Genomic DNA, 16,657 nt, shown 5'->3' with positions numbered 1-16,657 from the left:
CGAGCTTCTCAGCTCCGCTACACTTCGGGGCGGAAGAAACTGAGAGTACTGCTCGCTGGAGCCCGCTGCGCCCTGGAACTCTGGCAGGGTTAGCGAACGGGTCTCCTGAGGGTACTGGGGGAAAGCGGGCACCCGCTCTGCCCCAGGGGGGGTGTGCCCTCGTCAGCCCCGGGCCACGCCCGTCAGGGCTACTTAGTCGAGGACCTCCTAGACCTAAGAACGGTCCTCAGATCCGGCTTAGCTCTAGAGGTCCCCGGCTCAGAGCGCTTGCCCCCACGACCCCGCCTCGGTGGGGTGCGGGTAGCAACGCTCTGTTTCTGAGCCTCCCTGTACGAGGAGCTGGTACGCGACGAGGGCTGCTCCCGCCCAGCAGCCCCCTGAGCTAGAGAATGGCGAGGGAGAAACTGCTGAAACGCCGCCGCTTGCCTACAAGCCTCCTGGTACCTATCGACGACCGAGTTGACGGAGTTGCCGAACAGGCCAGAAGGCGCAAGCGGGGCGTCCATAAGGGGGACCTTGTCCTTATCTTGTAAATCAGACAAGGTCAACCACAAATGCCTCTCCGCAGCCACCAGTGCTGCCATAGGCCTGCCAATGGCGCGGGCGGTCTCTTTGGTGGCACGGAGGGAAAGATCGGCGGTTTTTCGGAGTTCAGAGATATCTTCAGGACCGAAACCCTCTCCCTCATCTAGCTCTTTTAGCAGGTCGGCCTGGTATGCCTGTAACAGCCTTTAGAGACGATGCCGAGCGAGGGGCCAGATAGCTCGCAAGCATCTGTTCCACTCGGGGCATTGCTCTATAGCCGTGCTCAACCACCCCCGCCACATTACCATAATTTGAGGCGGGGATGAAGAGGCGGGACGAGAATGGTCTATCCCACGATCTCGACACCTCAGTGTGGAGATCAGGAAAAAACGGCAGGCTCCGATGTGGAGGTGGCGGCCTAACACTCAGAAATCTCTCATCTAGCTTGCTAGGCTGCGGTTCGACCGCCTTCTCAGTGGGGCAGCTGATATTTAATTTGGCTGTTGCACGAGTTATAACCTCCACTAGCTCCTCATACTGGGGCGGCAGAGGGTGCGAAACCTCGTCGACGCTCTCCAACTCAACCTCCTCGGAGGAAGAGAGGAGAAGCGTCGAGCCGCGCCCCGGTGGGGAAGAAACCGCAGAACGGGCTTCCGACACCGGAGAACGGCCGCTGGGTCTGATAGGCGGGGAAGGAGATAGGGACTGGCCCGTCTCACCTCCCGCTAACAGATCCACCTGCGAACCCCACGAGTGCTCCCTCGAGAGCCGACTCAGCATGACTCGCTCCCAAGCAGACCACACACAGCTCGTGAGTTTCCCCTGGCATAATGTAGCGTCTGCATGGGGGAACACACGGTCTGAAATGTGGTCTGATCTCACCCAAGTGCTTTATTTTACCAGCACTCTTTGACATGATGCTTTGAGATCTTTTTTAGGACGTACAACACTAAATAAGACTCACAACATGCAAAGACAGTACACACAGACAGAGAGGCGGTTGCTGAATGACGAAAAGCAATCGCCGGCTCCACCGCACGTGCTTATATGCTTTCCGGTCAGTGACGTCACCCGCCTATGACGTCTCGCCCTTCCATTGGACACGTTACACTCTGGTTCAGAGCGCGGTCACGCTGTGGGCGTTCCCCTAGCGCTTCCACGAAGCTGGAGTTCCTGGAAGGGAACTGATTTTACCACCCACTGTAATTGTGTTGCTCAAAGACCTAGTTGAGGTCTGGGATTTACTCTTAAGGCCTTTTCCAATTTTTCATGATTTATTGGATAAGGAATAAAGGATACGATTTTTCTTTTTATTATTATTATTATTATTATTATTTGATACTTGCAGTTTACTCATAATTACTCATGTTTGTAACGTATAAGACTAAAAGAGTTATAAGATTTTATTATTTTACTTGACTTTTTCAGGTCAAAAAATCAATCTTTTAAAATTAGGCTACCTCATATACCCAGCTTTTCCAAGACAGTGGGACTCCCCGTTCTTCAAAGAAAAACAAAAGTAGTTGTTCAAGGTGTGAATTCCTTAGTGAAAAATAAATATACTTAAATGTATTTAAGATACATTTATTTCATACTAAGTATGCTACTAATACATTTACATATTTATGTACTTCATAAAAATACCCTGCAATTGTAGTTTTAGTATACTATAGTTAAAATCTACTAAATTGGAATAACTAATTTTGTGCTTAATGCTGAAAATCCAACTAAAGACATACTGACGTATATTTGATTGTGTTAAAGTGGAACTACTGCAAGTATACTTCAGGTACACTTTAAATATCTCGCTTTGAAGACCAATATTTTTCAAGGATCATACAATATTCATCAATAGTGACATTAAAACACATTTTAGGCTTAATATTAAGAAATGTGCAATGTGCATAAGTAGTACTCCATAAAAGTGTATTATTTTTTATACTTTATTTATATGTCTCGAGTGATATGTCAGTAAATATGTTAATAGATTTGAACTATATTTATTATGACATATGTATTTTAAATATATTACTTTTTCACTTGGGTTAAAATAATTAATATCTTCATTTTAGCCATTTTGGCTTATTTCAATGTTTGTTTTGTCCTATTTTAAGACATCTTGAGACATGTAAAAACATTTGTGATGTTCTTTGAAAAAAACATTATTTATAAAAGAATGAAAAAATGCATCATGGTTTTTACAAAAAATAAAAATTAAGCAGCACTGTTTTTAACATTGATAATAAAAATAAATGTCCTTAAGCACTAAATAAAAATAAAAATTTAATTTAAAAATTTTATTTTTTTGTTTGTTTGTTTTTTAAATAGAAACTGTTGAAATAATATATTAGATTTCATCTTCCTTTTTTGGTCTTAGATTCAGGGTGGAGAGAGATAGAAGGAGAAAAGGGCACATTAATTCACAGGTCCCTGTAGGATAGGGTGCTCGCTGTCTGGTCTCATGCCAGCCGAGAGTTTAAGAGAAATAGAGAGAGAGAGGCGAGGAGTGAACAGACAGGTATGCTCCATTCAGTCCAGTAGACTCAGCGAAGAGAAAAACTCCTGAAGTCTAAATTAATGTGGTCTGCTTTTGAATTGTGTATGTGTGTGACGATTAGCTACTCCTCTGATCATTTTCAATCAAACCAACATTTAGAATTTTAGAAGATACATAAGAAAAGAGGGTTGTGGACCTGGGGGTCTCTCTGTGTCTTCAGGCCCCTTTGAAGGGCAGAGGGAGGTATACCCCTCTGAAGGCAAAACAAATAATTAAGCTCGTTATGCTCGTTATGCTCGTTAAGTGGGTAATATGCCTCGTAATTAGCACCCATAACAAGATGCATTTGTAAACAGGCTTACTGAGGCTGATAGAATTTCTGCAACAAGGGTAGTCTGTGTATGTGCGCGTGCGTGTGTGTCTATGTGTATGTGTGTGTGTGTCTTCACAAGTATTTCTGTCTGGTTTGCAGCACAACATTATATGTATTGTTTTTTTTGCACGCAAGTCTGAATGGATGCTCTGTAATTAAAAGGCTGTATGCCACTCATTATGACTGAATAGTAGATTAATATGTACTGTAAACTGAACAACAGAAATAGGGGAGACTGGGGCTACTCTAGTGAATATTTCTCAGAATTGATTTACTTTTCAAAATCAGTTTCTCTATTGGAACATACATCAAAGTCCTGGCCACAAAAATACAACAACTATTGAACTTTCCACTGTTGTTGCCCAAGAAAAATGATACAGATCAGTTTTCATAATGGCAGTCTGCCACTACATACCCTATTAGAGGCTATTTAATGGTTTTCCAACTAAATTTAAACAGTAAAATAATAATGCAGCACATAATTCATAAAAAAAATGTGAATGGTATTATACAGAAATATCAAACTATTATTTTGGAAAAAAATAATAAATAAAAATAAAAATCTATTAAAAAATATAAAACAAATGTTTTTATAAAAAAAATAAAATCTATTAAAAACATCTGATAATAATAATTGGTTTAAAGGGGTGGTTGACTTTTTTTTTTTCTAGGCATGATTGTGTTTATGGGGTGCAGTCTAACATGTTAATGCTTTGTTTTTTAAAAAACACATTTTTCACATAATTTACCTTTATTCTACACCGCTCTGTCTCTTCTCATTTGAACGCTCCGGTGAATTCCTGTTTCTATGAAGCCCCTCCCTCAGAAATAAGCATTGGGCTCAGATTGGTTAGCTGTGATTCGCTAAACCGCAAGTGTGCGTCTAAACATCACGCCCCTCACCTCAGCGGCATGCGCTCCGGTTGTATTGTAAACAATGACGTCGTCAATATTGCTTATCAATTTGAGCCCGATTGAGACCCAAAGAATATTAGGGAAGCTGATCACGCAGAACCTGTACAAGCATGCCTCTCAATCGTATGCTTTTTGTTTGTTGTTGTCTCATACATTTAGATGCAATGTTGTAAATGCTACTGCTTCTGTTAGCTTTTAATATATGGTTTTATCCTGATTAAAGCTTTAATACAGCATGGCAACCGCATGCACGTCTATGTGTAACTCTACTCATAGCTATGTGAAAAATATCTGTCTGTATATAAACATAAAGTGTATAAATGGAATTTGGAACTGTTTATTGGAGCTGACGAGATGATGATCAAGAGAGAGAGAGAGATATGCAGAGCAGAGTGTGTGCAGAGCAGGGGGGTGCGAGGGACAGGATTAAGAACCACTGCTTTAGAACATTGATTTTGAAACTTGTGTATCCATTAGAATCGCTAGAATCGCGATTCATATACGAATAGATGGTTTCCTGCACCCCTAGTTTTGACGGCATGGTAACAACTTTTCCTTTTCTATAAAGCCCACAACATGGCCCTGCCCCCTTTGTTGCATGCAAATTTCTGGGTTTGTGATGTAAGGAACCCGGGAAGTAGCTCGTTGTCATCCCTATGAGCTGTTTTTGTAGGCATTAAACTGCCAGAATTTTATATCTCCGTTTGCATTGAACTTTCAGCGTCGTAACTTTGCAGATATTGTTTATGCTCAAACAGTAACAGTACACACTAACTGAAGTTAAAAAAGTAATATCGCAATCAACCACCCCTTTAATAATAATAAGTTGGGTTTTAATAATTGGAATTGAGATGCTACAATTATATATGTAGGCAAAAGTCCAAATAATAGCAAACATAAGTCTCAAATTATGACAACTGTCATAATTATGACATAAAAACATATTTTTATGATTGCCCTTGTGACAACTAGACAGGTTTCCCTTATAATGCAATGAAACTGATAAAATGGATTGGTTTACATCACATAAACACTCTATTTTGACAGCTTGCCAAATGTACATGAAAATGAATAATACATGGATGTTTGCTGTAGATTTTATTTGTATATGTAGATTTTTATATGGAGGATTGTTTTACTGACAAATTGGTGTTTGGTTGTAAATGTAAACTGTAAACTATTGCATTGATTTCTGTTCTTTATCAAGGTCAACATAGATTATCCATACATATTTGCTCCAAAATATAAGTCAAAACATTGTTTAAATGTGATTGAGTCACCCCGACTACATTAGTTTAAGTCATTTTAAGGGTCATGGCAGATATTCAGTTTTTACAGTGTGGGCTGGGAAAGAAACAAGTGACGCCACTACTGTACTAAGTACTGCTCTGTGTCAGCTATTATAGGCAGTTTATCCATATGGAGAAGGTGCTGTTACTGCTATCCATACTGACATGTGTGAGCTGTCATTTACTGGAGCTGTGTTGAGATGTTCTCTCTGGGCAGATTTTCTTGCCATGTACTGTCTCCAAAAATATGTGGATCCTGTTAGTATTATCTAAATTGTGAATTCAAATAAAGCATTTAAAACATCTGGCACTGCATGCGTGCTTGTGTGTGTGTGTGTGTGTGTGTGTGTTTATGGCTGTGTGCGACTCAATCTCTCCCACAGTAAATCAACGTGGTGAGAACAGACCAATATGTCTGCTTATCTCTATGATTCTCATTAGAGGGAGAGAGCGAGAATAAAGAGAGCAAATTAGAGAAGGGAAAGGAAAGCCGCAAACAGAGATGGTTATATAAGCCCGTTCCCACTTCAGAGTGAAATCCCTCTGGAGGACAAAAATATCAGCGACAAAAAGAAAAAAAAATTAATAACCTCAAATGTGCTTATTTGTGTGGAGGTGTTCCAAATAGTATACAGTACTACCTTACTACTCTTACTACTGCCGCAGAATGTAGCCTGTACAGAAGCATAGAATACATGGATTTGCCACTGGGTTTGTACACTGTACAGAATACTGCATCCCACAGTGCAATGCCCTCAACTTGACCTTCAGTTTCCAGTGTGACAATTAGCCAGAGATAATATCAGCTGTGATTTCTTGACTCATTATTTGATCATTATAGGTAAGACATCAAATTCGATTACAATTGCAAAATAATCATTTTTATTTTTTAGTATGACAACATTTTACATGCCGTAAGGTTTACTGTGAAATATTGTCTAGCTTGCTCTTAATAAAAATGAGGTGGCCGTATATACAGCGCATACTAAACTACATTAAGTTAATATTCCATTCAGAGAATAGTTAGCTCCTTACAAACCGTATGCTTTGAAAGATCTGTGGAACAGACGTCTTTAAAGAAACAATAACAATAAAGCACAATGAAGTCTTTGACAACAATGAGTGTGGCGATTGTTTCCTGATGTTAGTGGCCTGGAGGTGTATTTTTTGCTAAAGATCAGTTTTAATTAAACTGTAACAATGTATGTTTGTGGATCGTTCGATTTAAATGTAAAACCAAGTTGCCTTGCACAGCTCAAGGTGATTTTCAAGCATTCGAATAGAACAAGACAAATGAAAGAGAGAAATTGGATGAACAATGAAAAGAAATACCGGATTCTTTTGCATATCTGATGTCATTTCGCATAAATCTGCATATATAAGATAATTTGCATATATTTAAGATGATGTGAACAGAATGATTGGACACAGAGGAATATCCTGACTGAGACAGTGAAACTCGGCTTTCTTCATTGCACCGTTAAGCTGTGACTGCATCACCAGTGCAAATGTAACGTTATTTGTTACGCCAATAAAGCACATTAAAACTGAAAGAGATGGAGAGAAATGACTGTGTGTGTGTGTGTGTGTGTGTGTGTGTGTGTGTGGTTTATGAGGACACAAATTTGTATAATGACATGGGTATGACAGAGGTATTACAATATGAAGGTGGTTTATGAGGACACTGCCTATGTCCCCGTAATTCAAAAGGCTTAAAAAACATACTAAATGGTGTTTTTTTGAAAATCTAAAAATGCACAAAGTCTCCTGTGAGGGCTAAGTTTAGGTGTAGGGTTGGTGTAGGGCAATAGCACACACAGTTTGTTCAGTATAAAAACCATTACGCCTATGGAGAGTCCCCATAAACCACAAAAACCAACGTGTGTGTGTGTGTCCCGTTGTCCTGCAGGTATCGCAGTGGACAAGCACGGGTTCATTTACTTTGTTGACGGATCAACGATCCGTAAGATTGATGACAAAGGAGTGATAACAACCATCATCGGGTCAAACGGACTCACATCCTCCCAGCCAATCAGCTGCGACTCTCGAATGGACATCAGCCAGGTGAACAAAACACACACACTTGTGCAAATTTACATACGGTGGCTCCAAAAAGCATTTAGAATAAACCAAACGTAATGTATGAATGTCATTACATTAGAAACAAAATATCAAGCCAAGTGGCTTCTGCAAACAAGTAATACTTGACCTTTTCTCAGAAATAACTTCATTTTTCTTAGATATTTTTGCAATTACTTTTAATCAGCTGATCCCAAGGTTATTTTGCAGTAGATGTATGAAGCAAAATGGCAGATTTCAAATACATACTAGGGTACAAAAATAAATACGGTACATTTTTCATGTTGACTACCTCTTCAGGACTGGATATCAATGCAGATTTCCTGATTCACTTTTAGTTCACAAGCTGTCAACTATGTTTTAATATATTTGGGTATATATTTTTCACTTACAATGTCCATTTTGGCACCATATAAAAAAAAATTAACATTATCATTATGTTAAAACCATTATTGATTAAAAGAACCGACTCACTTTTGTTTTGGGCTACACTGTATGTTTTTGATTCACTAAAAGATTCAACATAGAAGAGATTTTGTTCATCAATCGCACTACACTGCATGTTTTGATTCACAAAAAAGAATTGTTTGTGATTTGGGCTACACCGGTCACGCTGTATTTTTTTGATTTATGGAAAATAACTTCAGAAATTTTGTTGATAAAGCAGACTACACTGGTTACACTCTCTGTTGTTAATTCACTAAACAGAACCGTCCCATACGAATCTATTTTTGTGAATTGGGCTATACTGGTTAATTAATTGTTCATTAATCAGATTAACTCTGATCACACTGTATATTGTTCATTTACCAAAAAATTACCATTAGGCTACACTGATCATGTTGTATGTCTGTTTTTGCTCCACAAGTACAACTCAATAGAAACACACTTTCTTGCCGTTATTTACATAGTGTTTTTGTTGCAGCACATTCAAAACAGACTGCAAAGTCATGTTCACAAGTCAGGAAAGACATGATTTCTTTTGCCATGTCACCAAAGATTCAACACCGCCGCTGAAAAGCAGTGCAAAACACGATGCAGGGAACTTTATAAAAATATTCATTTTAAAATATGACAACAGGGCCCAAACAATGCATTTTTGTGAGTTAGTTGAACAGAACGCAATACAACTATGTATTTTCGGATGTTCTGCAAATACAACAAACACAAAAAAAAGGTAATGTTGTTGATTTTGAGAATCAGTATAGGAATGTTTAAATTAGGTTTGAGATTTATTGGAAAATTAATACTTTTACCCAGTCCTGTACATTTTATACACATACAAATTTGCACATCATTTGTGTGCGCATAAGATATTTCTTATATATGGCCTACCTCTGTCAGTTTAATAACCGCTTAACTTATTAAAGGCAGTCACACACATTTTTAACTTTCTGTTTGCGTGCAGACATCAGAAAAATGATCTGTCAGTATGTCTTCTCAAATACTGCTTAAATGAAGTGAATAACAGCGCACAGAAGCTGAGGAGCTGAAAGATGAAGGAAACCCTTTATACACACCCCACACAGAGAGAGTCTTGGCCAACCCTCACTCTCCTTCCTTCTCGCTCTGTTTCTTTCAACCTTTTCCTTCAGCTTCACAGGATTCACGCACACACACTTTTCACTGTTCACCTCGAGAGTGAGAAAGTGCTGATACCAAAGATCTCTCTGGTGCTACAGAGTTACATTATACAGCTTGCAGCAACATCCTTACTTTTCTTTTATCTCTTTCCCTCTCTTTCTCTCTCCATCCTTTGAGGTTTCCGCCTTTTTCTGTTCTATCCATTTCGAACACTAAAATCGTAAAGCCTTTCTCAAACATAAGGCAATTCCACGTCTTTCTTTTAAAGTGCTCTTAAAAATCTATTTTACTCTCTCGTTCTGTCTCTCTCTCCCCCTGCAGTTTAACTTAGTGTGTCCTCATTACATCTGCAGGACCGCTCTCCCTTCAAAGTCAGATACAATTCTTCCCGCTTCTGAATAGCATACATTTTTGGCGGATGGTCCCTTGATTTCTCTTTCATTCTCTCTCGCTCTCTCACTGCCGTCTACACACACACACTGCACTTCTTCACAGTTCATCCGGCGGGGTGTGTTGTGTGTGAATAAGAATCAGACAGTGAGGAGAGATAGAGAGATAGAGAGATAGAGAGAGAGAGAGAGAGAGAGAGAGAGAGAGAGAGAGAAGGGGAAATGAGGTGCCGCAGGCCACTGGGTAAAAGAAGCACTGAAATCTGCATAATTCCCAGCATGCCTGGGATATGACACGCTTCACACTCAATACTGTCCGGCTGTCAGGCAGCTGCGGACACACACACACACACAACCAAGATGTGGTTTTTGTACCTGGCTGCACATTAGGGCTGGGTGCTATGACTAAAATATTATCACTGTAATGGTATATATCACAATGTAGTTATTTTTACAGGGAAATGGTTAATATCATGGGTTTAGATAGCCAAGGGGATATTTTTTTCTCCATTCTCGGAACAGTACTACTGCTCCCTGCCCCTGCGTTATATTATCAGACTGCAGTCCACATGGTTATTTTAATGACAGTAGACCATAGACTTATTGTGAGTGACTGCATTTTTTTACATTGTTTCAAGCAACAAAAAATTATTTTAAGTGTATAAATTGTAAAATATTGTTTTAGAATGCTGCTTTGGATTTGTCTCTAAATTCCCAGTTTCCTCACATATGAGTTACTCTGGTATACTTTTTAAATAATCAATTATGTTAAATAAATGAAAGGTACTGCATCTCATTGGATTATTTGGTCTATGTATTATCAGTTGGTGCACATCACAAAATATATATACTGTGTGTGTGTTACTGTGTGAGTGTGTATGTAATATTATATAGAATGTTATGAATGATGCATAATGTAATTTATAATAAGATACTTATACATATATAATCATTGTATTGTTCAATATGTATAATATTTTCCATTATATTCTGGTTTATATTCATAATAAATATGTCTAGCATCAGTGCAAAAGCAGCCTTATTATGTATCACTAGATTCGAAGCAAAAGAAACAAAGCAGCAAAACTAATGTTGTTAAATGGATCAGTGGAGGCAGGGTGCATCTTTTGGCTCTTATAGTTTAGCATACTTCATTTTTTTGTTGGTAAAAGAGGTTTTTCCACCTCCAGTGGTGAAAAGTAGTTTTGGCATTTACACCTCCAGATGCGACACAGTTTGCAGAGAATATTTTTCTGCTCGCTCTCAGATTTTGTCAATCCAAACCATGTCCACACAATACAAGACACAGTATGATATCAATTCTTCACTTGTTTGGTACTTTCACATTCTTCCCTGTTTCATCTCTTTCCTGTATATATAATTTAAAACAGTCCTGCCCACCGATATTACATGTAAATCGGTATAATAATTGTCAAAATGAGATACTCACTGTCCTTCACGTCAACTGGAGAGAGTACATCTGAATAGGCCATGAGCAGATGAGAGTGTCTGTGAAATCTGTCATGATGAAAATCACACTTTTCACATTCATAGCAGCTAATAATATACATTTGTGTATCCACAGGTGCGTTTAGAGTGGCCCACAGACCTGGCGGTGAGTCCGCTGGATAACTCTCTCTACGTTCTCGATAATAACCTTGTGCTTCAGGTGAGTGAGTCCCAGCAGGTGCGTGTGGTTGCTGGACGACCCATCCATTGCCCCATGGCCAGTACTGAACCGGTTCTTCTGGGGAAAACAGCGGTGCGCTCTGTGCTGGAGGGAGCGAAAGCTATCGCTGTCAGCCACCAGGGGACTCTGTACATCACCGAAACTGACGACCGGAAGCACAGCCGTGTACAAGAGGTCTCCACAAATGGAGAAATGGTCATAATCGCGGGGGCGACCAGTGAATGTGATTGTAAGATTGACCCTAACTGCGAGTGTTTCTCAGGTGAGATAAATGTGCCAAAACTGCTAAACGCAGTGATTTTCCTTTGGGTTATTCGTATTAATGTTGTTATTTTTCCATGTCAGAAAACTTTATTACAAAAAATTTTTAATGCAGAAAAAAATGCAGTCTTGGGTGAGTTTTGAAAAGTTGCAACACTGGGATTTGAAGGTAGCAAAATTTCACCACTGTTATAATAAAGTATACAAATTGGCTTTCTTGAGCAACCTTCCCAGGAAGCTAGGAGGCTGAAATTCAAATATGTTCATTTCAACGCAATCCTCTGACACTCTCTAAAATTTCATAATCCTGGAAGAATTACTTCCAAATGCATACAAGCCTACAGTGCAGTTGCATTGACTTCTGTAAAAGCCTTTCCAGTAAGCTAGACAGCTGAAACTTGAGTATGTTCATCTGAGAGCGGCCCTCTTACACTCACTAATGGTTTACTTGCCTACGTTGAAAATCATTAGGAATAGTTTATCTGTGATTTACTCAATTGTCTCTCTCTGTATATATTTTTGTATACTTATATTGTTTATTGCCCTGCTTATATAATTATATGAAGGCGAAATGACACTGTTTAGTGTATGTGTACCACGTCAAGTCCAAGACATTTTGTTTTCCTTTCGGTAGGTGAGTACACTACCGTTCAGAATTTTTTCAGGGTTTTTTCATTTGAAGAAAAGTATTAATTTGTCAAAAGTGACAAAGACATTTATAATGATAGTGTTACAAAAGATTTCTATTTATAAAAATAGAAAGTCTATCACATTTCCAAAATTAAAATTAGAATCATTTCTAAGGGATCTTGAGACAGTCAATGAAAGCTGAAAATTCAGCTTTGCCATCACAAGAATAAATTACATTTTAAATATATTTAAGAAGAAAACAATTGTTAAAAATTGCAGTAATATTTCTCAATGCTGTTTTTACAGTTTTTGTTTTTTTTTTCAAATAAAAGGAACCTTGGTGAGTGTAAGAGCCTCCTGTCAAAACATTTAAAAATATAATTTACTGACCACTCTTACAAGTATGTTTCTTTCTTTTTATTCCATTCAATTGTGAAATGAAATATGCTAAATATTATATATTATTTCTATATATTACAAGTCCAGTGCTTTTTTGGGGGCCAATTGCTTTTTTGCTGCATTTGATCCAAGCCAGTCAGCAGTGTGTCAGCAGGCAGCTTGTTGTGTGACAGTAGCATGCTGGGAGATTCAATTTCTACATATCTCCCTGCCAAACGTGTTGCTATGACACATGTAAGAGTCTGAGCTGCTATTGCACGCAGGTTTAATTATTGAAAATCTTTATTTTTTAACTACTGTAGACAAGTGTTGTAATTTTACTGCAACTGGTCTCTGAGGGTTAATCGTTAAGCCCAACACTGAATGCCTAATGAACTAGACTTCCATTTCTTTCTGCTCCTTTTTCTCATTCTCTCCACAAATTTGTTCCCAGGTGATGGAGGTTACGCTCGTGATGCTAAGCTGAAGTCTCCCTCGTCTCTGGCGGTTTCTCCTAATGGCTCCCTCTACATCGCCGACCTCGGGAACGTGCGGATACGCCGGCTCGCGGCTAACCATCCTCAGCTCACTCCCGAGGGGCTGTACGAGCTCACCTCGGTTGCAGACCAAGAGCTCTATCTGTTCAGTCCAAACGGTACTCACCTGTTCACCCGTAGCCTGGTGACGGGGGACTACCTGCTTAACTTCACATACACCCCCGAGGGCCACCTGAGCAGCATAGCAAACAGGGAGGGCTCGATAGCGCAGTTGCGGCGGGATGCTAATGGCGTGCCCCTGTGGCTCGTTGCCCCGGGCGGCCAGGTTTACTGGCTGACCATCAGCAACGCAGGAATGCTGAAGCGCATCTCAGCTCTTGCGCATGACCTTGCGCAGCTCAGTTACTACGGCAACACAGGGCTGCTCGCCACCATCAGCAACGAGAACGGCTGGACTACTGTCTACGAGTAAGTGATGCCCTTCTGTTACTCTCCCTTTGTCTGTCCCTCTCTCTCATCAGGAGAGTGCGCTGCATCGCTTGATTTATAGGCACGCGTGATAGCACGATCTGTCTTTGTTTTGGTGTGTCATATCCTGTCGTTGCTTCCTTTCGAGTATATTTCGGCTGCCACGCAGCTTCACTTGCACACTCTGATAGACTAAAGCTGTTTTATTAGCGGGAAGAGTAGCAAGTTTCTACTGTACTGTATATAAAACAAAATTTCCTCCCAGCATAGATTAATCTTTATCTGTGTCTAATCTAATCACACTTTATCAGAAGGAAAATAATCTAATAGGCCTACAGTCTGATCAACAGTGTTACCTGAGATCGTTTGAAGGAGTGCAGCAGTTCGATTTCTCAAGCTGCGTGCTTTTCTGCTGCAATGAAAATCACTCAGCCTTAATCTATCCAATAAAGAAAATAACTCTGTATCCTCTTCTGATTTCACTATGAAAGAGCCCGGGTACCTGCGAGTGTGTGTGAGTGTAAACTGTTTGCATGGGCATTTTCAGGGATTTGTGAGACTGAGCTGCAAGTTCTAATTTAGTGTGAAAATGTCAGGGGCTTCTTTTCCTCTCTCTTTCTCTCTTTTTTGTTTGAACAACTCGGTGACCTTTCACACACTGTGTTTACACACACATACACACACATCTACACGTTTTCATGCAGCTGATGGTGTAGTGTTGAGGCAGATCACATGCCTGGCTCCCTGTGTTCAGTCTGTTGTGAGACACTGCCCCCTGCTGGTGCACACTAGTGCATACTCAAACGTTGTGGTTCGCAGGAGAAGCACAAAAATCATAGTTTGGTTTAATAATTGTCATATAAAGCCTAATAATAGCCAAAAGCTCAAGCAGTAAACAGAAAGCAGTATTTTAACAATAAGCAATCATTTGTAACAACATTTACTGTATTAAAACAGAATACTAATTTATTGAAATGCATTATATGCGTTATAATGTGTTGGTATGATGTATGTAAAAATTAACATTAACCTAGAATAATAAATGTAGTAAAAAATCCTGTATTTTGTTAGTTTACCACATATTAATATTAGCAATATTACATTAACTAATGATGATTAATAGAATTAAAACACAGTCGCACATGATAATAACAGAAAGCAATATTTCTGGGGTGATAACAATTTACAATTGCTATTTGTTAATATTAGTTAATGCATTAGGTATCATGAGCTAACAATAAATAATACATTTTAACAGCATTTATTAATTACGCAAAAAGGAAACAAAACAGAAAATTGGAACAAATACAATTATATTATAGTAGATATTATATTGCATTACTGAAATGTTCAAATATATTTGTATATATTGAAATTAACATTAACTTAAAATAATAAAAGGAAAAAAATATAGTTTTTTAGTTCATGATACTGTTATGAGAATGTAATAACTGATGTTGATTATATTTTTTGTTGGAATTTTTGTTAATCTATTTGTTTATCATGAGTTGATATGTAATTCTGTAAGCCTGTAGCTTATTCAGCAACAGTGGGGAAGCTTATTTAAATTGTTGCAAGATTCTGTTCTACACACAACACCGAAGGAATTAGAGGAAATGGTGTGTTGACTTTGATCAGTTCCCTCATCCAGAAGTAATAAGTACTGAATATTTCAGAAACATACCTCAAAGCAGAATATGTGCCAACGTAGGTGTTGCAAACTCGTCAACAAGCGCCCCTGGTACAGGGAAATTTCTTAGATCTGATATGCATGCAGTAATGACTTGAAATAAAGTTTTTTTTTTTTTTTTATTCTTCTGATCAGATAGGCTGTGTCTCAAAACCTAGCTGACTATCTAAACTTTGTTTGGGGAATGTTAATTTTTAAAGGCGTTTTACCTTTTGGAGTTCCTCGTTTAGCCATTATCCACAGTAATTTACAAATGAGGAATACAACAAAAATGAATCATTGCATGAGAAGTACCGCAATTAAGAGTTCTAGAATTGCTCAGAAAAATTCAAGCTAGAATAGAGATGAAAGAGAGCGGCAATGTGAGAATAGCAAGTAGATTATTATTTATTTAATTAATTTTAAAAAGAGTCAAAAATAGCATCGTTTCTGGTCTTTTAATGGGCCATCTATTGTACCTGACTGATCTGTAAACAGAAAATTGCAGGAATACAATCTCAGGCATCATTGGTCAACTAAACATGCACATCTAGGTGTAAGGAAAAGATGGATATCTCTACTAAAATTATATGGTTGTAAAAACACTTACAGCTGGCCCTCCACCTCAAAATCATTTTGAGTTTGAGACCCCTAATATAGACACTTTTGAATGTGCCGAGGAACTTGAGGGAGTTCAGAAGATCAATCCACCATTGAGGAATAGTGAAATTTCAGGAAAGTGATTTTGTGCCTGTTGATTTGATTTGCAAAAGTGAGAGGCTGCTCAATATGCATGCGTTAGTGTCTTGGTGAAAGCATCTGGCAACCAGTGAGGTGAGACGAAGGCGTTCGAATGATTGATTCAAATGTTCAAATGCACCTATGATGCCCAAAAATGCATCTAGGTAGGCAGCTCATTAAGTTTTGAAACATAGCCATATTAGGTAAGGTGAGCATCACTATCACTGTTTCTCCTACCACTCAGAACACCTTAGCAACTGCTAGTAACCGCTCCGCTCGTGTTTTTTTCAGAAAATGCAGAAATATAGTTTTAGAACAAGATTACAGTTGAGTTTTAATGAGAACCCAGTATCATAAAGCATGTGGATTAGGTGCTTATCCCTGCACAGTCAATCCATTTAGTCCCATTTCAAATCAGGTTTATTTGTATAGTGCTTTTTGCAATACACATTGTTCCAAAGCAGCTTTAGAGAAAATAGAAAAATAAAGAAGATAAAAGGAAAAGAAAAATAGTGGCTTACAACCCACCAGTGAGCAAGGAAAGGTAGGGAAAAGGCCCTAAGATGTTTAAGTAGATGAGGAAGAAACATTTCAGGCAGACTCAACATTTTGAGTAGAGGAGAACACGATGGCTGATGTCTCTTGATCTAAACTGCAGGCCTTTGAAAGCTC

At 38.9% G+C, this 16,657-nt stretch overlaps 1 protein-coding gene across 1 annotated transcript in view; it reads left to right on the top strand.

Moving 5' to 3' along the window:
• The window catches only part of tenm1 (teneurin transmembrane protein 1), a gene marked incomplete at its 5' end in the record, with an annotated part of 116,118 nt that overhangs the window by 80,576 nt on the left and 18,885 nt on the right, over positions 1 to 16,657 (top strand). Inside the window, 3 exons of the mRNA XM_079417973.1 lie at positions 7,509 to 7,663; positions 11,237 to 11,603; positions 13,065 to 13,575. Of these exons, the coding sequence (XP_079274099.1) occupies positions 7,509 to 7,663; positions 11,237 to 11,603; positions 13,065 to 13,575 (1,033 nt within the window). The remainder of the gene's footprint in view (positions 1 to 7,508; positions 7,664 to 11,236; positions 11,604 to 13,064; positions 13,576 to 16,657) is intronic.

This window comes from Barbus barbus (assembly GCF_936440315.1).
Source record: "Barbus barbus genome assembly, chromosome: 6".
Classification (NCBI taxonomy): domain Eukaryota; kingdom Metazoa; phylum Chordata; class Actinopteri; order Cypriniformes; family Cyprinidae; genus Barbus; species Barbus barbus.
This window is presented reverse-complemented; position numbering and strand designations above follow the sequence as displayed.